This window comes from Biomphalaria glabrata, chromosome 8, assembly GCF_947242115.1.
Source record: "Biomphalaria glabrata chromosome 8, xgBioGlab47.1, whole genome shotgun sequence".
Lineage (NCBI taxonomy): Eukaryota > Metazoa > Mollusca > Gastropoda > Planorbidae > Biomphalaria > Biomphalaria glabrata.
This window is the reverse complement of record NC_074718.1, coordinates 14,847,705-14,872,125: the sequence shown is the minus strand read 5'-3', so window position 1 is coordinate 14,872,125 and position 24,421 is coordinate 14,847,705. Positions and strand designations below refer to the sequence as shown.

General features: G+C 36.3%; 1 protein-coding gene across 3 annotated transcripts in view; it reads right to left on the bottom strand.

Moving 5' to 3' along the window:
* LOC106073473 (zinc finger protein 678-like) overlaps positions 1 to 20,320 on the bottom strand; it is a 68,808-nt gene extending 48,488 nt beyond the window's left edge. Inside the window, exons 1-5 of one of the 3 annotated variants that reach the window (XM_056039425.1) lie at positions 19,923 to 20,274; positions 5,750 to 6,064; positions 5,424 to 5,594; positions 4,141 to 4,311; positions 2,038 to 2,679 (exon numbers count right to left, since the gene is read on the bottom strand). In XM_056039425.1, coding sequence (XP_055895400.1) covers positions 2,632 to 2,679; positions 4,141 to 4,311; positions 5,424 to 5,594; positions 5,750 to 5,899 — 540 coding nt within the window. In that variant the 5' untranslated portion in view covers positions 5,900 to 6,064; positions 19,923 to 20,274 and the 3' untranslated portion in view covers positions 2,038 to 2,631. Of the gene's footprint in view, positions 1 to 2,037; positions 2,680 to 4,140; positions 4,312 to 5,423; positions 5,595 to 5,749; positions 6,065 to 19,922 lie in introns of those variants that run through there. The other 2 variants (XM_056039421.1, XM_056039420.1) reach the window with 2 other exon arrangements.
* Positions 20,321 to 24,421: the final 4,101 nt, after the last annotated feature.

The following is a 24,421-nucleotide window of genomic DNA, read 5'->3' as shown; positions in this document are numbered from 1 at the left end:
CTAGGATACTCTCTTCCTTTAATTAGTGGAAAGACAGTATACACCGCCAAGGGACAGTTAGGGAGTCTGGCAGAGCGCTGTAAGCTCCCCTAGTGGGGTCCGGGGCAAAGCCCCAGATCCAAGCATTATTTCGGTTATTTTAAGCTTTAAAAATTGTATATTTTGAGGTATCTACAGCGTAATTAGCCTGCTACTCTTCCGCTAAAAAATCAAAAACTAAATCTTCTATTCACTAGAGTCTAGCGACTGATAGAAAATGGTAAAATGCTTTAGTTTTTGTATTGGAAGGGGGGAGGGAAACCACAAAACCCCCTTTTGGTTACCCTCATAAAATTTGGTGACTATAGTTTGCTTAAGTTGGCTGCACTAGGGAAGTTTTCCTTTCAGATAATGAGATCTGAGGCAAGTGATAGTTTGAACTCCTTCCCTCTCGGCTACGCCCATGTGTTTTATCATAGGTTTAAGCCTATTTCTATTCAAATTATATAAAGTTTGATAATGCATCGAAAACTGGATGTATGCATTTGTAGGCTTACTTAATATATTCTATTTATACATGTATGTAGTCTGAAAACTATAAACAATACAATAGCAGTCTAATGAGTTTGAAGCTTATTGGTATTACTTATAGAGTACAGACGTTTCTTCAAAAAATAAGACAGTTACGTCTTATGCATTTCATGTGTCAATCTAGTCATGCATGTTGATCTGTGAATTAAAATATGCTAAATCATTAGTTTTCCTGGCTGACTCAGGCAACCCATTCCATTAAAAGATAAGAGAAAGCAGAACGGTTAGAGAGGTACTTACTTAATGTGAAAAGCTCTTGCTTCGTCCTAGTACATTCATAAAAACGCGATTTGATTTGAAATGATTCTAAATCTCCTTTTATTAAATATCAAATGTGACAGCGCTATATAAATTATTGTAATAATTTTCATCATTAATGACATCATACTAAGCATAAGTTTGCCATTAATTATAATATCATAAGGACCGATTTAGATCTAGAAATAATTTTTTAATTAAATAATATTTTTTTGTAAGCCTGAAGTGTAGTATTTTTAGATCTATGTTATTACAAATAAACAAAAAGAAACTTGCTTTTCTTTCAATTTGCAGAAAGTAGAGCTTTATAAAAATATTGAGCTAGGGTGGTTTTCAATTTCGCGGCTGTGTGTATGTGTTTAAGTTAACTTCTATTTAGTATTGGTAAAGAGCTAATTGTCTCCCCTTTTGCCGCATTATATCAATGTTTTCTAACTTAACCTCTATCATCCCACTTTTTCTTTAACTTTTAATGGAACCATCAAAAGACGGGGGAGGGCAGGAGCAAAACAAAAATGGGAGTGCCACCAAAGTTCCATGCTGACCAGCAAAATGATTATGCCAAAACTAGTCTCAAAGACTTCAAAGTAGTGTTGAAGGCCATGCCGCTCGTGCATAGCAGAAAGTACGGTCTAACCTTTTGCAAATGATAATACGTACAGTGTATAGTGTAATTCTTAAAATTATATTCTTGTTGGATTTCAAACAAAATTAATTGTAATAATAATTAAAAAAAAAAAAACAACAAGAAAACATATTCGGGCCTTTGTGTTTTGCTGGTGTCACTTTTTTTTAAAGTTGTCTGCATTGAATTTTTTTTTCTTTGTTCGCAGCCTAACCGACCCATTTGGTCGGCCCACCGGGCATTTGCCCATATAGCCAGTCCGCCCCTGTGTGGGGGCATTTTATAATGCTGGTTGAGGGTGAACATTTTTTTTTTTAAAACATAGGTCTGCATTTGATGATCCTAAGAAATATGTGTGGTGTTTAAACTGTATATTACTGGCATTTAAATCAGGGGATGCATAAAAGAAATAGAAAGGGCGGAGGGGGGGGGGGAGAGTATTGTTAAATTTACCATTAAGCATTTTAAACTAATTTAAATCTACACAAAAATAATTATTAGAACAGATTTAAACAAAGGAATCTAACACAAACAATTCTAGAAACAAGAGAATGTTATTTTAAAAAAGCAGCTATCCACATATGCACTGATGGGTCAACCTTCAAACCAACATAAATGCATGTTTTGGTGTCCTGGTCTTTTCTTAAAATAAAAACTAAAAGATACAAAAGCACCCTGTGGAGACTACTGCTCAAATTTTCAGGTAAAAATTGAATCGATAACTAAAGCTTTACAGATAGAAGAAAACAAGTTCAATGATGTAATACAAGCACCATTAGATATTTTACAGGCTCATAATCCACTATTCAAAGCATTGACTAGAAAAATCTGATTGAGTAAAGAGTTTAAAACATTAATCATGATAACCCACCATATAATTTTAATATTACACTCATCCATAGAGCACTCTAACAGACCAGTTAATTAAAGCACAATTAAGTCAAGGTTAGCCAGTAATTTAAAAAAAAAAGTGGATCAACCAATTAGTACAAGAAAAAATTGTGAGTGAGCCCTTTGTCATGTGAATCATATTTGCCTTCTGTGAACCAACTGATGGTGAGTTTTTTTTGTCAGAAACAACTGTGGTGAATAATTTGTCAGTGAACCATTATCATGTTCCCTTACTAAAACCTTAGATTAGCTATCTGGAGCTACACTCCAACACAGACATCATAGTTCTAGTTCCTTTTCCTCACTCTCCCTTTACAAGAGAACCATAATGAGCACTGGAAAAGATTACATACAATGGTTGTTAACATCAATATGATCATTTCTTTGTCTACATGTAGAAATTCATGCTTTGTTCTACTGACTGTATACATCCAGGAAAAAGGTACCGGTAAGATATTTTTCTTCATCTCAAATAAAACATTTTAATGATTGTTAGATTTTATTTTCATCTTTTCTGTTATTTCTCGATATCACCTTCACCTTCTCCTAGTCTGTTAGACCATTGAGCATCACACAAGATCTGTTGACTGTCTTTCTCTATTCCTCTCTGTATTTTGCCTTGGATAGAATATTTTCTTCTTTTTCCTGGAAATGTTCTCTGAAGGAAGGTCTTACTAAGCACTGACGACCTTGTAATTTGTCCAGAGATTTTAAATGTGTTTTTTTACAGTAGTTAGCAGCTCATCATGGGATCTAATCACTGCACTAAACCTGTCTCTAATCTCTTTCTTTGTGATGCTGTCTTTGTATGTGATACCAAGAATTTTTCTGTAGCATCTAAATTCCATTGTTAGAATCCCCCTTTCTAGCTCTGCAGTCAGCGCCCAAGATTTGCAAACATATAAGAATGTGAATTAAAAAAAGTTCCTTTCTATCCAATGTTTTATTAAAGGAAATATCAATTCCTATTTTAATAAACCTGGTGGTGACACGGATGGGAGGTAGTGTGTGTAGACAGCCCAGGCAAGCACTACATGGGGGGTCTACTGTGGTGTGTTATGACGGCCAGTCAAGACAGTTTGAGAAGGAGCTGTGTTGTGAATAGAGCTCAGGAGTGTCACAAGGGATGTGGTCATATGATTAACCAGAATGGTCGAGAGATGTTCCGTCTGGTTCTGGAGGGCCACTAGGGATCCTATATAACGAATAGAGGTGTCACAGTCAAGACGGTTCAGTACGACGACTCAGTATAGTCAAGGTTCACTACTGATGACCTGGTTTAGGGGTGGTTCTGTGTGGTGCATTATGAAGGTTCAGTGCAGAGTACAGTCAAGACACCTCATTAGTACGAGAGGGCGTCTTGATCTTGAGTGCAACATAACGAGCCCAGTGTGTGAAGTCAGTCCTAAACAGTTGAACCCAGTGCAGTCTATGCACTGCCATATTTGTACAGTCTATGTACTGCCAATTTGTACAGTATTGGCTGTGATCTATTGGACATTAAACCCTTTACATTTTTTTTTGAGCCTTGAGTTGTCAAGTTCTTTAAGGTGATGGTGTCGTGTGGAGCAGTTTGCAGAGAACCTGGGTACCGGTAGTGAGAAACGTTCACTATTTATACAAAAGATACTATTCATTTTGCTTATGTCCTACAAAAGAGATATCCCCCCCCCCCCCAAAAAAAGTTATTCTTTTAATTGTAGTTATTCAACTAAAGGAAAACAATCAACTTATTTACAAGTCACATTTCTGTGTAAAAAAAATAAATTTTAATGCAGTATGATACAATATCTCACCTGTTTCTCTTCTGCTAAAAATTGTTCTAAAGTATGACCAGTGGAAATATTTTCTGGTGTCTCTGAATGTAAAATGGATTCTGTCTTTTCAATTTTCATGGCATTTTTTAGATCATTTGTATAGTCTTGTTTAATGTCATCCAACACTGAGTGACTTTGTTCTTCATATGACTTGAAAAAAAAAAGAGCTTTCGTTATAGATATTTACAGACTAGATTTTTTCAGTGACAGTGATAAAAAAAAAGTAGGTTAAAAAATCACATTATAAATTGAGAAGTGGTGAAGCTTATCTTTGCTTAGGATACAGAGGGTAATTGTGATGCATACATATGCCATTTATCTTCAAAAGAGTCAACCCAATAGCCCTTTGATCAAAGATAAATACTTATTCCAGAGGAAAGAAAGGATTAATTGGCTTTTTTTTTTTAGACCCTCTACCTCATTGTCCTGTCAACTAAATAGCTGATCATTTAATCCTTTTTTTATTGTAGGGAAGAGGTCAAAGCTACTAACCATTTCCCCACTTCTTATGTTTGGTGATGTCAAAGGCTAAGTTTCATGAGTGTGTCCTTCCTATGCCATTGATAATGGGACAAAAGTTTTTCAAACGTCTATTGTAGGAAATTTTTTTTTCTCCATTCCCCAAGCCTTGACCTTTAAAAAATATTTCCATGAGAAGATCACAATGAGCACTAGGAAAGAAGACATACACCAGATGTGGCCATCTATTTGTTCATTTTCTTTGTCAACAAGAAGAAATTCATGCTATGTTCTACTATGTTGATAGTTTGTAGTTCATAGCTTTTGATATTTATGCTAAAAATATCAAAACTTATCTTTTAACAACCAATACTTATCTATCAGGACCACCTCTAACCTAAAGACTGAATGGCAACATCATTGCAGACTCCTTGGCCCACCACAAAGAGCAACAATTCAAATAACAGAAATCAAGTCCCAGAAAGCCTAATGAGTCTGGAAGCAGATGTACTGACAAGCCCTCTCAGTGGTTAAAGCTGTCCAGGCCTAATGAAGATATAGCCACTGTCATGTAAGGAGGAAGAGGAAACAGTGTGTCATATTCTTTTTGACAGTCCCAGACGTGTTGCTCTCTATCTTAAAAGGACTGGGAATCCACAAATTTTCAACCTGTTTGGTGACATACATGCACTATGCAAAACAGCAGGATTTCTGTCCAGGGCATTTGAATCTCTCAATGGTGTTTGATGTTAATGACGTAAAATAAAAAAAAACGGTATTCATATGTGTTACATTTGTCTTACCTGTCTTTCTTCTGCAGAAATTTCTTCAGCAGTATGACCAGTGGAGGTAATTTCTGGTGTCTCTGAATGTAAAGAGGATTCTATCTTCTCAATTTTTATGACATTTTCGAGATCATTAGTGAAGTTTTCTTTTATGTCATCCAACATTGGGTGTATTAGTTCTTCAGATGTCTTTATAAATAGAATGTGGGTTCTATATTTGAATCATGTTGTTCATTATAGATATTAACAGACAATATTTTTTAAGTGACAAATATTTTAAAAAAATCTGAAACCTTAAGCTTATATAATTTTAATTTTGACCCTTACATTAACAACTATATTACCTGTGCCTCTTCCTTCAAAATAAATTCGAAAATGTGACCAGTTAAACTGTTTTCCAGTGTCTCTAAAGGCAGAGACCTTTCTATCTTCTCAGTTTTAATGACAGTTCTGAGTTCATTTAAGTTTTGTTTCATGTCATCCATAATTGACATTAAGTGAATTAGTTCTTCAGATGTCTTTGTAAACACAATTTGAGATCCATTTCAAAATCTTACATGTCATTTTATATAGATTTTGATTAGATATCATGATAAAATATTGATGAGACTCTTTAAAACAGTGTATCTATGCAACTCTACAAGTTGTTCCTGTGAAAACTAAATGAAAGGAAATAGAGCATATTTTTTATTTGTTAAAATGTTACTTAAAAATTTATTACATATTAAATGTGTTTTCTGGTGTACACTTAACTAAAAACACACATTGTAAAAATATTGTTACAAATGAACAGTGATAGGTACAGGTCAACGTATGACCCCGGCGAGATGACACAGCAGCTAGTGTTCCCTGCAATCTACATGTACAAACAAAGACAGGATGTGACGTGTCCACACGTGTTGTTCCAGGGGACGAACAGATCTAAGTAGGGGGACAGTTACTAATGAACAGTGACAGATAAAGGTCACTACGTGTGACCCCGACTTGATGACACTGCAGCGAGTGTTTTCTGGAATCTACGTGTATAAATAAAGACAGGATGTGACGTTTCCTGACATGTTATTCCAGAGAATACTAGGAGTGTTTGTGCAACTTTGGAGAAGCGATTAGGGACTCTATATAAGCCAGAAAGTTAATGTGAAAGTCAGTCGTATGCAGTCGTATGCAGTCGTATGGAGTCGTGAGTGAGCCGTTACAGTCGATACAGACTATGTAAGACGTGTGCGGCTCTGTGGAAGAGAAATGTGTACGACTCGATGCAAGTTAACTAGGGTAGAGTTAACTGGAGTGGACTACTGTCGTTAAAGTCTATACAGCAAACTACAGTGGACTTGAGCCGTTACAGTCGATACAGTCGATGTAAGACTCGTGCGGCTCTGATTCGGTAGACTTGAGTACGACTTGGTTCAGCTTTGGGAGACCTGGAGCGACACTGGGAAGTGTGTCGTTGGTCTGTTACGACTTGGTTCAGTTTTGGAGACCTGGAGCGACACTGGGAAGTGTGTCGTTGGTCTGTTCTGTGGAATACGGCTCGATGGAAGTTGAGAAGAGACGAATTGCAACGAAGTGAAGAGATGAATTACAACGAAGTATAGCTAACTGTAAACTGACAGATATTGTACAGTCTTCTACGCTACATGTTACAGTAACGAATTGTTAGAGTTAATAGTCATTAAAGTTATATGAAGCTGAAAGTTTAGTCGTCAAGTTCTTTGCTGTGTTTTTATTTGTGTGCCAACTAATACATCTAGCCAGAATATTCAGAAATACGTAACAATTGGTGTCAGAAGTGGGATGTTTCTGGCTAGAATGTGTTCCATCAAACTTCTTATTGAACTTGACATGAAAGAACTTAGACAAGAGCTTCGAGAAAGAGGTCTACAGCTTAACGGAAATAAGGAAACTCTAACAGCACGTCTCAGACAAGCCCTGTTGGAGGAAGATGAGAATCCGGACACTTGCCAATTTGAAATCAAACCTAATATGACTGAGCTCCTGAGAACTTTGCAATACAAAATGAACTCGGTGAATGAGAGCATCAAGGAGATAGAATCAGAAATCAACACTCGATTTTCTTCATTTAATCATTTGATCAAAGCCATGAATGAGAATGAACAAATAGTTACCAAGCCCAACAAGACAGAAGAACAAATAAAAGATCAAACTAGAATCATGATTAACGAGCTGCTGAACACCCAACATTATCAGATTGAGTCGACAGATGAAAGAGCTATACCATTAATGAACAGCGAACAATTGTCCAACCAAGAATGTGGCGATACAGACAATTACGATAGGGATGCTGGTGATGGTTGTGCTGTCTGTGACTGTGATAGCAAACCAAACGAATGTGGCCCACAAGAAATGAAAAGAGACGATAGCTGTTACTATTTCAACGAAAAGCAGAATGAGACCGCTGAAGAAACAATAGAAGAGACCTATAGTTTGACCGAAGCTTTAGCTATAGATATACCTGATATGAGTACCTCAAATAGCCAAACAGATCAATACAACGTTGGGTCTGCGTCCAAGCCTGTTGCTGTGGGCCTTAAAGACTTCTGTCTATCTGCCATTGTCTACGAGAGGAACTCGAAGCTGGATTATTGCACCCATGCGTTTGACAAGAACTGTACGTACGTAGCTATGCAAGAAGACTGTGAATGCTTAGAAATACACCAACAAGCTCTAGACTTAACAGAAGCTTGTCCAGCTGTCAAGATCAGCGCGAGAAGTCCTGGTCAAAGTCAAGGAATTACAATAGAAACTGATGCTGAAGTTGATGGACCTTTGCACGTTGAATGTTATCAACCTGCCCCACAGTCGAGTCCTCCAGACTCGGATGAAGGTGATGACGTGTTTGACAACTTGCCTTCAAGTGGACTTGCAGCTCATTCGCAAAGCACCCATCGAAGAATAATGCTGAAACAACTTGTTAGATCAACCGTCTTGATGACTACAGCTATGAAATGCAATGCCTTCCTATGTGCTAAGTGGCTGCCATCAGCATTGATCGACAAGAAAGCAAGACAACGACAACGACATCAACGCAACCAAAGAAATATCAAATTGAGGAGGCGGAGAAAGCGACATATGCAGAGTGCAACGTGGATGGCTCCAACAAGATCAAGATACAAACCCACCCCTTCTCCCACTGATAGACCCCCACCTGCATTTATGAAACTCCATAGCCCATGTTGTTAGAAAACAAGCCCACCACTTCTCCCACTGATAGACCCCCACCTGCACTGATGAAACTCCACAGCCCATGTTTTTAGAAAGATTCTGTCCGGAACCATCAGACCAAAGAAGAAAGCCTTACGAATCAGTTGAAAGTGTGAAGCCACTAATGAATAATCTAAGAACATTCCTCATGAGAATAGGTTGATGAAGTATAACAGAGGTTTTAGAAGAACGCTAATTACGTCAGAAGCAAGAAGGACAGAAAAGAAGTAGTTTAAGATGTCAGAACTGTAGTGAGTAACCATCTGTGACAAAACTGTACGAGAAGATCAACCCAACATCGTACAAACCCAAGTCAGTTGCTGTTGTTTAAAAGAAGAGCATGTGAATATTGCTGTACTGTGATGAACCTAGTTATCTCTGAAGAAGCTCTGTAAAAAGATGCTTGAAAATGTAAAACGCAGCCAGTTAAGCACGAACTCGTTAGAATGCTGATGAATTTCTCGACAAGAGTGCCCAATGTCGTCATCTGAAGGTCGATGTTTCCATACCAAGATTGATGAAAACATTTGTGAGGAACTGCTGAAAAATGAGGATTTGGCTCCCATTCTTCTATGGAAAGAAGATGGACAACTGCCAGATTGAAAGAACATCTCTGAGAAGGGGGCAACCACCAAAGCTTCCTACTTGATCGTCGATGGATTTCATCAGTATCGTGATGAAGTAGAATCTGTTCGGGACGAACAGATCTAAGAAGGGGGCAGTGTTACAAATGAACAGTGATAGGTAGAGGTCAACGTATGACCCCGGCGAGATGACACAGCAGCTAGTGTTCCCTGCAATCTACATGTACAAACAAAGACAGGATGTGACGTGTCCACACGTGTTGTTCCAGGGGACGAACAGATCTAAGTAGGGGGACAGTTACTAATGAACAGTGACAGATAAAGGTCACTACGTGTGACCCCGACTTGATGACACTGCAGCGAGTGTTTTCTGGAATCTACGTGTATAAATAAAGACAGGATGTGACGTTTCCTGACATGTTATTCCAGAGAATACTAGGAGTGTTTGTGCAACTTTGGAGAAGCGATTAGGGACTCTATATAAGCCAGAAAGTTAATGTGAAAGTCAGTCGTATGCAGTCGTATGGAGTCGTGAGTGAGCCGTTACAGTCGATACAGACTATGTAAGACGTGTGCGGCTCTGTGGAAGAGAAATGTGTACGACTCGATGCAAGTTAACTAGGGTAGAGTTAACTGGAGTGGACTACTGTCGTTAAAGTCTATACAGCAAACTACAGTGGACTTGAGCCGTTACAGTCGATACAGTCGATGTAAGACTCGTGCGGCTCTGATTCGGTAGACTTGAGTACGACTTGGTTCAGCTTTGGGAGACCTGGAGCGACACTGGGAAGTGTGTCGTTGGTCTGTTACGACTTGGTTCAGTTTTGGAGACCTGGAGCGACACTGGGAAGTGTGTCGTTGGTCTGTTCTGTGGAATACGGCTCGATGGAAGTTGAGAAGAGACGAATTGCAACGAAGTGAAGAGATGAATTACAACGAAGTATAGCTAACTGTAAACTGACAGATATTGTACAGTCTTCTACGCTACATGTTACAGTAACGAATTGTTAGAGTTAATAGTCATTAAAGTTATATGAAGCTGAAAGTTTAGTCGTCAAGTTCTTTGCTGTGTTTTTATTTGTGTGCCAACTAATACATCTAGCCAGAATATTCAGAAATACGTAACAATATTATGGATTTATTTTTTTTTACACAATTTAGAAAACAAATCTTAATAGCAATCAGGCCACTAGCACAGTGGACTTCAACAATAAAATTGGGGACTGGTTTAAAACCAAGACAAGGATAATGGAGAATGATCTTGGAGGTTATGAAGCATAGGTGAAAGAATAATTACTCAATTTTATTTTGAGGATGAAATACATGGTCTAGTGGGGACTTAAAAAAGCTAGCTGACTGGGTGATGCACTTAGATAAAGAATCCATAGCATATGGTATACAAATAAATGTACACAATAACCAATGTGAACAAACCTTAAAAATGGACATCACTAAAAGAAGTGACAGAAGTTTTAAATACCTTGAAGTTATCATTTCAGACAAAGAAACCAAACCTGAAATAGCCAGAATTGCTCATTCCCCACCAGCACTTATGACAGTGATAACCTCTTGGCACTTGTCAGACTGCATATCAAAGGGATGTAACTCAAGGACGGGAAATGAACATCTATACATATAATTCTCTTCTTCCCTCAAGAGTTTGGATAAGAAGCAAATAGTTAAGGAAAGATAACTCTCTTATTTCTGTGGATAGTCATTCCACGAAAAAAAACAAGAGGGGTGGGGGAGAACACGTTTTTACAGCTCGCTACGGATGGCTGTGCGCTGGACTGTCAAACCCTGCCCCCCCGTCCCCCTTCGTCCTGGGGGAGGTTTGGACTAGGAAGTAAACTATCATCAACTCTGAAGGAATAATAATAATAATTCTGTTTCCTACACAGATCACGCTCAATAGCAAGAATTACCAAATATTTCAATCTATCTTTGAGAATTGTTGACCTCAAGTAATTCTTCATTAGTTTAAGGCTTGAGAAGCTTCTTTCACCAGATTACACAATTACGGCTAATGCATAATGCCGTTTGTATATATCGTTTTATATCAATCGTTACAGATTGGTGCAATTTCTTGCGCGAGGAATGTGGGCGATGGAATGAAAATCATGGCTTGCAAATCAGTGGCGTGGATGAGCCCATTGTGATTGAGATAGATGAGTCTAAATATTTTCATAGAAAATATCAGTGGCCAATGGCGAGAGGGGCACTGGGTTTCTTATCTTATTTAACCCAATAGCTCCTATTTCCGGTTCAAAAAAACCCTTTCAAAGTCCTAAGCAAGGAGGATACATCAACTAGCATCTGTCTCCTCTACTGTTGTACCGTAGTCGTGTAATTAAAAGCCGGTAACTCCACCATTAGTCTGGTCCCAAGTCCAGAATTAGAAAGGAGGAGAGCCGGCCTTAACCTCGATAGGCTAGGCTAAGTGGATAATCGGTAAGTAAATTTTACAAATATTTTATTTTTAAATACCTGTATTAATCAAATTATTAATTTAAGTATTAGCAAATTGGGAAAAAAAAAGAAACATAAGATGATTTTTTTTAGTTTTTTTAACAATTGCCAGTAAAGACAGAACATTATTGTCATTATAAACATTTTATTATTAAAAAACTTAAGCTATAAAACACATAAAAATGTATAGAAATGCTATAGATTCTCGCTATATTAAAATGTAGATCTATGTTTTGATAAAATAAAATAGGTCTACACTCCCTAACCCAATCTATATTTATTTATCAGAATTATATTTTATAGTTGTCAGCAAAAAATATAACTTCTAAGTCTTATTCCTTAATTTTATTTTATTATTTTATTATATTATTGCATCAGTAACTAATTTCTTCTGGCAAAAAGTGGCCGCCTGTTGCCGTGATAGCAATGGTAAATAAATGAGCTGAAATAGGATATTACCTAATAATCATTAATAATGAAATGATACTATGATTATATTTTTCTGAACTTTTCAAAAGCTGGCTAGCAGCCATTGAATTCATTGATTGAACTAGTCCTAGTGAAGTCTATAATTATAATGGGTAATAGTTTAGATGCCCTGATACCTTTACTGACCACCATGTTGTTTTTAAGCATATTTATCTCCCTTACCTATATTAAACTTTTTTTAAAGAGAGTTTTTTGTTCTTAAGCTGTCAACTTATGATTTTTTAAGTGTATTTACTGAAATGAAGGTCTAAATAAAATGTTAATAATAAATTGATGAACTTGTTTCTTATTTTTTTCAATAAATTTCTTTAAAGAGAGTTTTTTGTTCTTATGCTATCATTTTAAAGGAATTTTAATATTAGATCTAGATCTAATAATCTAATAGCTGCTAAAAAGAAAGACAAAACAGCAACAGAAAAACGTTGGCAAGGGAGATAGTCCAAAATGGTGTATTTCCAATGACAATATGTATGGTAATACTAGAGTAAAGGATGGTTGTCGGCCACGCTAAGCCATTCTCCGGCCATTTTTAAGTTTCAAAATTCATAACTCTGTAATGGTCTAACCTATGAATAAACTGATGGTGTCAATGAATTCGTCATCCTTTTCAGCTTTTGTCTATAAAAATAGCTATTTTGTAATGTATCACTACGCATAGTTAAAATTAGATCTGATGTGAAGAGGGGTAGGTTGGGTTTTCTGATGCATAAAAGTTTTCGTCATGATTTTTGTCTCTGTAAAAGTTGTGGGCCGGTTTGGAGATTTATCGGCCACTTCAAAGGAAATAGATGTCTTCTAAATATTAAACATGTTATTATTAAGACATTTCATCCTTAATTTTATTATTTTGTACATTAGCGCAACGACACAAGCCATAATATTACTTTCCCCACGCTCCACGCTTTCACTCTCGGCTTGTAACTGACGTCACACCATGGCCACTACTTTGGGCCTAGCCTAGCTGGTCACGCTAGGGGAAAAAATCGCTTCTGTTGCAGGGGAACTTATCGAACACCCCATTGTATTTTTTAAAATTCTTCTTTATTTAGATGATTATGACGAAACTAGTCCATTCCTATTGTGCATCGTCCATTTCTTTATAGTTACGTTATATTTAGTTTCATTTTCACCCAAGGATAATTTTTGTACTTATATTCAAAGTGCATTGGTAATATTGGTATAAAAATTTCACTTTTTTGGGGAAGAGTGAAGTGAGTCTCGGGTTAAGGGTATTTTTCAATGCCAATGATGCTTCAGCTCAACAAAACCTATATAATACGCTTCTAATTAGGCTGAGAAATATTTGCAACTATTTTTCTTAAAGTGTCCTTTGTTATCTAAACACGAAAATTGAGGTTTAAAAAGGGGGTGTTCGATAATAGCGGTTTTTATATAAGCAATCTCAGCTTCGTAAAATATCGAACACCATTTTAATGTTAAAAATAAACATCAAAGGGATATAACCCAAAGAAGACAAAATATTTAAATTAAATATTTTTTAATTGTTATTTTTTTAAATAATGTAATGCAAAGTATAGATATAAATTAATCATATGTTACAATTTGTGGTTTACAGTAAATGTGCTATATTTTTTTTTAAGTAAATAGATTTACATCGATATGCACTAATTGTACCCATTTTAAAAGCTTGATTTTATGACACATATAGCTTGATGGTAATAGCATTATTATGCACAGAGCGGGAGAAATAGAGTGGAATGTATTCAGTTGTGTTTTTTTTTTTTCAGATGCCCCATTCTATTAACTTCTGAATTATGTGTTATAAACTAATACCTAGCGCATGTGCTTGATGTGAAGAGATATTAATAAAACGAAAGGGCAAAGGGGGAGGTATAGAATGCAAATGTGGTATTTTGAAATAAAAATGTCTTGGGCAGGTTAAAAAAAAAAAAAAGGGGGGGGGGAGAGAAACAGTCAAGACACTGCATCCAGAGATCATCAATAATTGATCGACTATTAGAATGTGACGTCAGCCTCAAATACATAGAGTCAGTTGTACTTCTCGATCTAGACGTGTGGCGCCGGGTCTATAAAATTATATATATATATATATTTTTGCCATTAAGTATGATAAAGCTCATAATGAGCTACTGTTACGTCTTCATATTGGATGAGACTCTTTAGACATGAAAACGACAAATCACAGTTTATAAATACTTTAATCTTTATTAATACTGAAAACACTTTCTTGTTCATATTCCTCCATTTTGATTCTTCCTTCCTTTTAACACGCAATCGCACCATTTCACATTCACACTAAGATGCGCACGTAACACCCCCCCTGTTTAACAAGTTCGATGCACATCGAACGTCCAAAATACAAATCACTGAATATATTATCAGACTATTCCAAGTTAAAAAAAATCTGTAACATATAAAACCATAATGTAATAACTAAACAAAATCAAACACAATGTCATGTTAATACCAATACAATCCCAACATGAAATAACAATTATATTCATCACAATAATAACTGTTATTATGAGCAATTGAAACCACTTCTGTTAACATTTATCTATAAGTAATCATATTTCTATCAATACAACTCCCCACTCATAATTGTATGCCTGTACAAAACACCATCATTCCAGTCGTAATCAAATAGTTAACAAACAAAGTCTATCTTGCTCCATGCATATTGTAACAACAATATTCAATTCATTACACATATATTTATTCATTGTAGACTAGAACAATAAATAATGTCCATCATTCCTACCTTTTCTAATCATATCTATATAATTCTAACATTATTGACATGCCATCCTTTCCGCTTCCCTCCTTTGCAATGATGTCCCATTGTGATTCTGCTACCTAATGATCTAGCTGTACTGTTTTCTAGGCTGCTAATATCCCTCTCTTTTCTTGTATACGCCTCTTCACTATTGTACCTTGAATCCTTAATTCTAATTAACTGTTGACACTGTCTTCTAATATGCCCCCTTCTCCCACAATTAAAGCATAAGATGTATGGATTTGTACGTCTGTATGTGGGCTTATATCGCTTTCCCTGTACCACTGATTGCCTTACTTTACTTTGATTTGGACCCATTCCTACAGCATTGCTTTCTACCTTATCTGTTAATTCTTTCTTCTCGTGCTCTCTGCTACCCATGTCATCTGATGTATGAGATCTTATGTCTTCTTCCACATCCCCATTTCTACCTCGCGTAGACTTTATCCCATAATATTTCTTCCAATTCTCAATCTCCCTTACTGAACATATTTTCACCCCATGGATATTCCCAATAATTAAATCTATCTCACCCTGATCTACAACACAAGCTTCCACTGTCCCCTTAACATATGGTGTGTCTATACTAACTTTAGCAATCGGTAATTGTACAATATTCCCATTAAACATAACACACTTCCTAGATTCGCCTGTATATTCATGGTCTTCCACTAAATTCTTATTCACTCCAATAATAGTGCTCCCAGTATCCCTGATGGTCTTGGCTGCCTTGTTCCCTACGAATGTCTGAAAAATCTCCAATGTTCCAGTATCAGATGACAATGATAAGCCTTGCTCTATTCTACCTTTCTCCCAGTCCTTTCTTTCCTTGTCTGTTTCCTTGATATCTTCCGTTGCGGCTATCATTTTGTCTTTCATATGTACCACTTCTATACTGTCTATCCTGTGTCTCCCTTGTTCTGTGAGAGTTATTCTGTGTCTCACATGTTCTGTTAAAGGCAACTATTTCTTCTATATCACTGCCTCTAGATAATTTCTTCTCGGGATGAGCCACTTTATAAGCCCTTATCAGTCTTACTATGTCTTCTATGGATTTCGGTTTCCTCTCCAACAGAAATATTTTTAATTCCTCCTGACACTCGTACATCACTTTGTCCAGCATGAGAAATGTCTTAAGACTGTCAAAGGTTTTTTCTACCTCAGCGGTTTCTATCCAGTTATCGAAATGGCTGCTCATTTTGTCCAAGAAGGTCTGCGGGTCATCCTCTGGTTCTGTCTCACAATTAACAAACTGTTGGCGATAGAAAGCTTCTGTTTTCCCGAAAGTTCTAAGTAGTTGTTCTTTCACAATGCTGTAGTTACCCTGGTTCATACATATTTTTGAAGGCACCTCCGCTGTAAATGATCTCGACAATAAGAATGTCCATTTGTCTTCAGGGTACTCCAGTTCTCTCATTTCTATCTCGAACTTCTTCAAAAAAATGTCTATGTCCATTTTGTCTTCGTTGAATATCAAACCTTTATATTTTGCCAGTTTATTCCCTGTAGAGTCACTCTTTCTTTTATCATTCTCTTTTCCTTGGTCTGTTTTTAACTTTTTCTCTGCTGTCTCTTTTTCAAATGCTAATCTTTCTCTTTCAATGGCGACCAATTAATTTTTCTTTTCCCTTTCAATTGCTACTATCTCCTTATCCTTTTCTCTTTCTCTTTTGTCCTCCTTATCTAATCTCTCCTTTTCTTTTTCCCTTTCTCTTTTGTCCTCCTTATCTAATCTCTCCTTTTCTTTGTCTCTTTCCATCGCTAATCTCTCCTTTTCTTTGTCTCTTTCCATCGCTAATCTCTCCTTTTCTTTTTCCCTTTCTCTTTTGTCCTCCTTATCTAATCTCTCCTTTTCTTTGTCTCTTTCCATCGCTAATCTCTCCCTCTCCATTAACCTTTCTTGTACGTATTTTCTTAGTTCTGCCCCTTCAAGCTCCAACAACCTTCCCTCTTCCTTCAACGCTGCTACCTCAGCCTTGTCCGCCATAGTTGATTACTAATAATATCGAATCGAATGTTCTCCTGTCTCTAGATCTAGACTATATACTATCTCTACTGTCTGCTGACAGGAGATCCCCTGTGAATAGAGGGATACGTGGGTTACCTTTGCGTTGGGCGCCACTTGTTACGTCTTCATATTGGATGAGACTCTTTAGACATGAAAACGACAAATCACAGTTTATAAATACTTTAATCTTTATTAATACTGAAAACACTTTCTTGTTCATATTCCTCCATTTTGATTCTTCCTTCCTTTTAACACGCAATCGCACCATTTCACATTCACACTAAGATGCGCACGTAACAGCTACAAATACACAAAATAATAACAATAACACATTTAACCACTCTCTTATTCTGCCTACACCCCCTTAACCGCGCTTCCACTCTCCCAACATTCACACTTTTTCAGTGCAAAGTAACAACGTAAATTTCAAGACTCAATCTAAACGCAGCCACCAGACTAACACACAACAAAAAAAAAAAGTCAGTGATAGCGTAACACACAGGTGTAAACCAGGTCATCAACACAGTCCCTAAACATTGTTCAAGTTGTAGTAAGAACAATGTTGAGGGGAAAGGGGGAGGAGCCATCAGTCGAGTACCTACGGTCAAGCCGCTAATTAGGTCACATACACTAGGCATGGTAGATACGTAGTATATATATAGATATGTTGTTTGTGTGTGTGTGACAAATACTAAGCCTGCTCTAAAATACAGTGTTGTTTTTTTTGGTCAATCAGGTGGTTTAGGAAGGGCGGATCTATCTACATCTATAGGTAACACAGCTCACAAGCAACCATAGCTTTTCAGCCCCCCTCCCCCGCCCGGATCGAAAAATAACTAGCACTGACTTTTGGGCTGTTACATACACTGAGCGTGCTAGATCGGCGGCTAGTTACTTAGGTCGCGTACCATATGTTTTGTTTTTAGGTCAACCAAGTAAACTGTTGTGTCCTGTAATGACTTGGGGAGGGCGGGATTATCTATTGGCTACCAAAGCTTATTAGGCTCTCCCCCAAATAAATAATATCTGGATTTATTAATAGCCTTATATCTCAAAATAGCTTAGACCTTAATAAGTACTGGTACAGTAATGTCTCGGTAATGCGTTACTGGGTTTAGCACCGACAGTTTCTGAGCATAGCTGATCAGTGATAGATTCCTTCGATGTGGAGCATGTGAAAATGACTAAAATCTGTCTGTCTTTACATGGCGTAAAAAGAAAATGATATAAATTTTTATTTTAAGATTATAACACTTTTATAGGTATTAGTATACGAGACTAGAAACGCTAAATCAGGTTTCTCTTATATTTTAAGAATATGCAGAAAAAAATGCAGATTACAAATATGTAATTTGATTTCCTCAGAGATAAATAGTTTTTAAAAATATAAATTTTTAAGTTTTATTTCTTATTACCATATATTGTCATTGGAAATACGCCATTTTGGTTTGAAGGCTTAATACTAGACCATCTCCCTTGAATTACTTGCCAACATTTTTCTGTTGCTGTTTTGTTTTTCTTTCTAGCAGCTATTAGATCTAATATTAAAATTCATTTAAAATGATAGCATAAGAACAAAAAAACTCTTTAAAAAAGTTATTGAAAAAATGAAGAAACAACTTCAATTTATTATTATTATTAACATTTTTTTAGACCTTCATTTCAGTAAATACACTTAAAAATGCATAAGTTGACAGCATAAGAACAGAAATATCTTTTTAAAAAGTTATTGAAAAAAGAAGAAACATTAAAAACAACATGGTGGTCAGTAAAAAAAGGTATCTGGGCATCGAAACTATTACCCGATAATTTAAGCTTTTGAAAGCATCGACCTGATCCACTTTAACATCAAATATAAGTTTAACTTTGAGTAGTAATGTAATAAAACATGTCTACTTTTTAAGAAAAAGGGATGTTGAATTCATAGATACAATCAGTTTTTTTCTACAGTAACTTACGTTTATCGAACACGTTAAGCTAATTCGCAGACATTTTTATGTTTGAATTTGTGTATCTCCGTAAAAATTAGACCTAGAAAAAAACTGATTGTATCTATGAACTCCTCGTCCTTTTTTCTATAAAAATAGATTGGATTTAATGTATCACTAGGCTTAGTTAAAATTAAATACGAAGTCAAAGAGGTGTAGGGTAAGTATCGACAAGCGTACTTTTCCTCGAGCAGATTTTCCCCCAGTTAGTAAGCTCGATCGGGTTGTTGGAAGGTTCGAGCAGATCAAAGAAAATATATCTAAAAACATGTTTTAATATTTAATTTTCACTATAAAATCATTTTCTTTTCACTCCAGCGCAAGAACACCATCCATTGCACCATTTCCCACCCTCCACAACTTCAGTCTCTTTAAGCTTATGAGCAATCAGACTTAACAATAGCCCTAATCCCATTACCCATTTCCTTCACTACCGGGTAGTAAAAAAGAATAATTCCACACCTCCTGAGTTTGACCTCACCATGAACTTAATCTTTACAAGGAAAAGGAAATAGTATGTGTCGGAAGTGAAGAAAAAAGGTGCATGCGGAGTAGCAATATAGTAGTAATTTGGTAAACATTCAAATAAAAAAGTTATAGCAATAAAAAGTAAACTGTTCGAACCTCTTGTCAAATCGGGACTGCTCGAACTTCGTACTTTACTCTAGGTCTAATTTTTACGGAGATACACAAATTCAAACATAAAAAATGTCGGCGACTTAGCTTAACTTGATAAACGGCCACTTTAACATCAAATATAAGTTTAACTTTGAGTAGTAATGTAATAAAACATGTCTACTTTTTAAGTAAAATGGATGACGAATTCATAGATACAATCAGTTTTTTTTCTAGGTCTAATTTTTACGGAGATACACAAATTCAAACATAAAAAATGTCGGCGACTGAGCTTAACTTGATAAACTAATTTAACTAAAACTTGTTCGATAAACGTAAGTTACTCTAGATCTAGATTAAAAGTAGAACAAAAGCTTATATTACCCAAAAGTATTCAAATTAAAGAAACTAGATATCTTATCTAGAATCTATCTAGACCAAGATGATAATCTAGAGACTAGAGTTCTAGACAATAGCCTAAGCTACCGGAAACGCGACATTTTTTTTAAAAGACCAGATGAAAGCGTGTTCAAACAAATCAGATATCTTATTTCGCATTCTTTGAGTAGTAATGTAATAAAACATGTCTACTTTTTAAGAAAAATGGATGACGAATTCATAGATACAATCAGTTTTTTTTTTATGTCAGGACAATTTTGAATTTTTTTGCTAGAAAATCGAATGAGGCGAAATTTTCGGAATTCAGAAAATTTTCGGAAAATTCCCATCACTGAACTCAGTTCAAAAAGCTCTATCTGTATTAGTTTCATTACAATATATTGAGTCTGAAATAGTGGCGTCACTAGGGGGGGTGTCACCTGGTGCGGTCAGCTCAGGGCATGGGCGTAGTCGGGGGGGGGTCGGAATCTAGTGACTGATTTTTTGCTTTGATTTTGTTTATTTAGGTGAGATTTTAATAGTAAACCATCACGTGCTCCAGCACACCAATTGTTTTTGAGTTTAAAACCCCGTACCAGGGGGGTTTGAGTTTAAAACCCCCCTACCAGTGGTTTTTGCAGTTAAATCCCCCTCTTCTATAAAACAAAACCAACAAAAATGCAAACAACAATCCCTAAATTCCAAGAACAGTAAAGGAAGAATTTTATTTTAAAAAAAAACCTCCAAAATTTACCATAAACCCCCTCTTCAATATAAAAAAAGCAAATTACACACTCAAAATTTTGAAGGTGTTTTGATTTTACCCCCCCCCCCTTCAGTAGGGTTTGAAGCTAGAAAATACCTCTTCATTATAAAAAATAAAAGCTTATTATGCACTCAAAATGTTGTGAGTGCAGCTAAATGGGTTTTGACTCAGTTTTGAGTTTAACCCCCCCCCCTACCTTTTTTCAGCAGGATTTAAAGGTAAAAAATACCTCTTTAATATTAAAAACAAAGCAAATTATACACTCAAAATTCTATGAGTGTAGTTAAAGGAATTTTGAATTTTTAACCCCGCCAGCGGCGTTTGAAGGTAAAGAATACATCTTCAATGTAAAAAAAAAAAAAAGCAAATTACGCACTAAAATTATTTGAGCGTAGCCAAGCCAATTGGGGGTTTAAATTACTCTCCTACAGAAGACTTTTTTTTTTAAAGTTTAAAACCCCTCCAGATGGTTTTGAGTTTAAAATTCCCCTACAGAGCGTTTTGAGGTGTAAAACCTCTATCTTCAATATTATTCTAAAGCAAACTACAGTTACCAAATTCTATAAATAAATAAATTGTAACAACTGAATTTTACAATTTAATGGACACTCATTTTAACAATCAATTAGTGTGGTTAAATATAAAGTATTTGTATTATGGCTCAACAGACAAAAAAAACAAAAACAACACGCAATGTTTTTAGTGTGTGTGTGTGTGGGGGGGGTGACACCCTGAGCCATGGGCGCAGCCAGGATTTTTTTCGGGGGGGGGGGGGTTCGGTGGGGGTGTGGTGATATTTTCTACCCCTAACGCAAAACAAACTTTTGTTTTGCATTTATTTTTTATGCCTGAGGTGCTTACACGGATGATGAACGGTGACCTGACACCCCAGAAGATTCTGCATTCTCAAAGAGACTGTTGTGTGTAAAGAGTTGTCAGCTCTTCCCTGGCATCACAGATAAGTTGAGTTTTATTTTGTTGTCTGTTGTATTGGGCATCTCAAGTCGAATCGTACATTACCTTGTCAGTGATAGAGATTGAGGGCGAATTTATTTTTTTTTGTGTTGATCTTTTTATAAGCTATTGTCAGATGTCATTAGAACACTGTTACTTGGTAACTTAACCTTTATAAGTTAATTTAAACGTATTCAGTTATATCTCTTATTAATTGTAGGTAATAATAGAACGAGCCCACATGATAGCTAGATAGGAATTGAGGGTGATGAACTAAGAGAGTTTGTTTTAAACCAACAAAAACTAGATCTAGATCTATATATAACCTAGAAATGGAAATAAAGGTAATGGAAGCCGAGGAAAGGAAACAAATATAAGAATAAGGAAGGGGGAGGGGGAAAAGTTGAAAAGAAAACTTGAAATAATACTATCCATGCAGGGGGATGGGCCCTATAAGGTAGAAATGGACAATCCTGATCTAAATTGTAACATTCTAGAAGGAAACAGAACGTATCACATGAAAAGTATTAGTGAGTATAATGATAAATCAGACAAAGCTGAAGATGCTGCTGTCAGTGAAAATGAAATTAAGAGAGAAGAAATTGAAAATATCTTGTTAACCAATTCAGAACTAAATGATTGTCAGTATATTGTTAATGGCATCAGTGACATACCAAATAAGAGAGAAGAAAGTGAAAATGTCTTAACTACTAAGGAACTTATTGATTGTCAGTTTATTGACAATACTATTATTCAAGTTCTGAGACCATTTCACAAAGTACACAAACCATTGAAGAAAATAAACCTAATTAAAGAAGTTTGTGAAGTTGTTGGTGGTGGTAAAATAAAACCAGACCCCAATAGGCTACAAACTTTCTTATACATAAAGATACCTAGAAAAAGAAATATAAGTCTTAAAGAAGTTTGTCAGGTTGTTGATACTGCATGTGCATGTCCAATCTAGATATTTAGAGATGTACCGGTAGCTACATAAACAACAGGATAGCCAAGGCAATGGCCACCATGTCACGGTTGCAGAAAAGAGTCTGGGACAACATATTGCTGACTAGCAGTACTAAAGCCCTAGTCTACCGGACCTGTGTTGAGCACCTTGCTGTACGGAAGTGAAACATGGTCAACCTACTCATGGCAGGAAAAAAAGCTGAATGTCTTCCACCTCCGATGCCTAAGGCGGATCTTTAAAATAAGGTGGCAAGATAAGATAACCAATGGGGAAGTGCTACAAAGAGCAGGGTGCCAGGACATCCGCTCTGTTATCAGCAGCAGACGCCTTGGCTGGCTTGGCCACGTTCGTAGAATGCCAGTAGGTCGACTTCCACAGGACATCCTGTATGGCGATCTAATAGAAGGCAGGAGAGCCGCTGGTCGCCCACTTTTACTTTATACAAACGCGACATGAAGCTCTTCGAAATTGACACTAGCAGCTGGGAAAATAGTGGCACTGGATAGATCCACATGGAGAGTGAGCATAAAGGAGGAGTCCGGGATTGCAGATGTCATACATAATAGTTGTAGAAAGAATGGTGAAAATGCAACGACGCCTGGTGATTACATATGCCCAACCTGTAACTTTAAATTGTAGTCTTTCTAGAACTTGTGTTGGAACCTTGCCAAAATTGTTTTTTTTGTTTTACGCCCAAGTCTTCGTAATCAAAATTTATTTCAGCGATTGGAAAGTCAAATTAACGAAAATGCAACTGTAGTACTTGTACCTAAGACAACTGAGAGTGATTTAACTAGTGTCTCAGAGGCAGCTACTTTGGCTGATCCAGTGGAACTATCAGTATATCATGTGTACATCGATACAGACACATTTGAAACCGGACACATAAAAGTGCAGTGTATACAATCACATAAAAGAAGTAAATGTAAGTTTTCTTCCTTTTGTCACCAAAAAGAATTGTAGACTTGATTTAAATTCATTGCTTATATTATAATTGTTTTTAAATTTTACTCTCAATATTTGTTTAAATACACAATGTTGTATGACAGTCATGAAAGATACTGGTACCCAGACAGATGTAGCTATGAACATTCCATATCCTGTCCAGGCATCATCACCCCTACATTCAGGCTATAGCTGTGAATATAGTTCCGATTGCTATGAGCCATCTATGAGGAGTAGCATAGATACATCATTAAATATTAGGTATCAATAAACAATTTTTATGTACTTGATTTATAAAATAATTCTGATTTTAATATTGTAAGATCTTTATTAGCACTGACTTTTTAATAATTTCTTATATTGCAGTATGCTTTATGATGCACCACACCCACCAGATGAAATAGCCCTCCAGCATGAGAGGAAATACATGGTATTTAAATCGGCTTTAGAAAAACTATTCCCATCTTGTGGGTGTGTGGTGAAAGCAATATTTCTGGAAAATGGCACCTGTGTAAACATATCTTAACTCTGTTCTGTTCCACGACAACACGTTCACTGACATTTTGTTCACCGACAAATCTTTTTAACAAATTAAATACCGGTACGCGACTATAGAATGTATAATATTAACAATATGCTACTGTCCAGTGAACGATTCCTCTGTGAACAATTGGTCGGTGAACGAATTGTCAGTGAAACAAATGTCGGTGAACAAGTTGTCTGTGAGCAAGTTGTCGGTGATCGATACGTCAGGTGAACAAATAGTCGCATGAACGAATTGTCATGTCTCCATCTACTAGACTTCACAATATTCTAGTAAAGACAGTGCACAAAATGTTCTAGACTTGAAAGTATAAATACAATATTCTAGTAAAG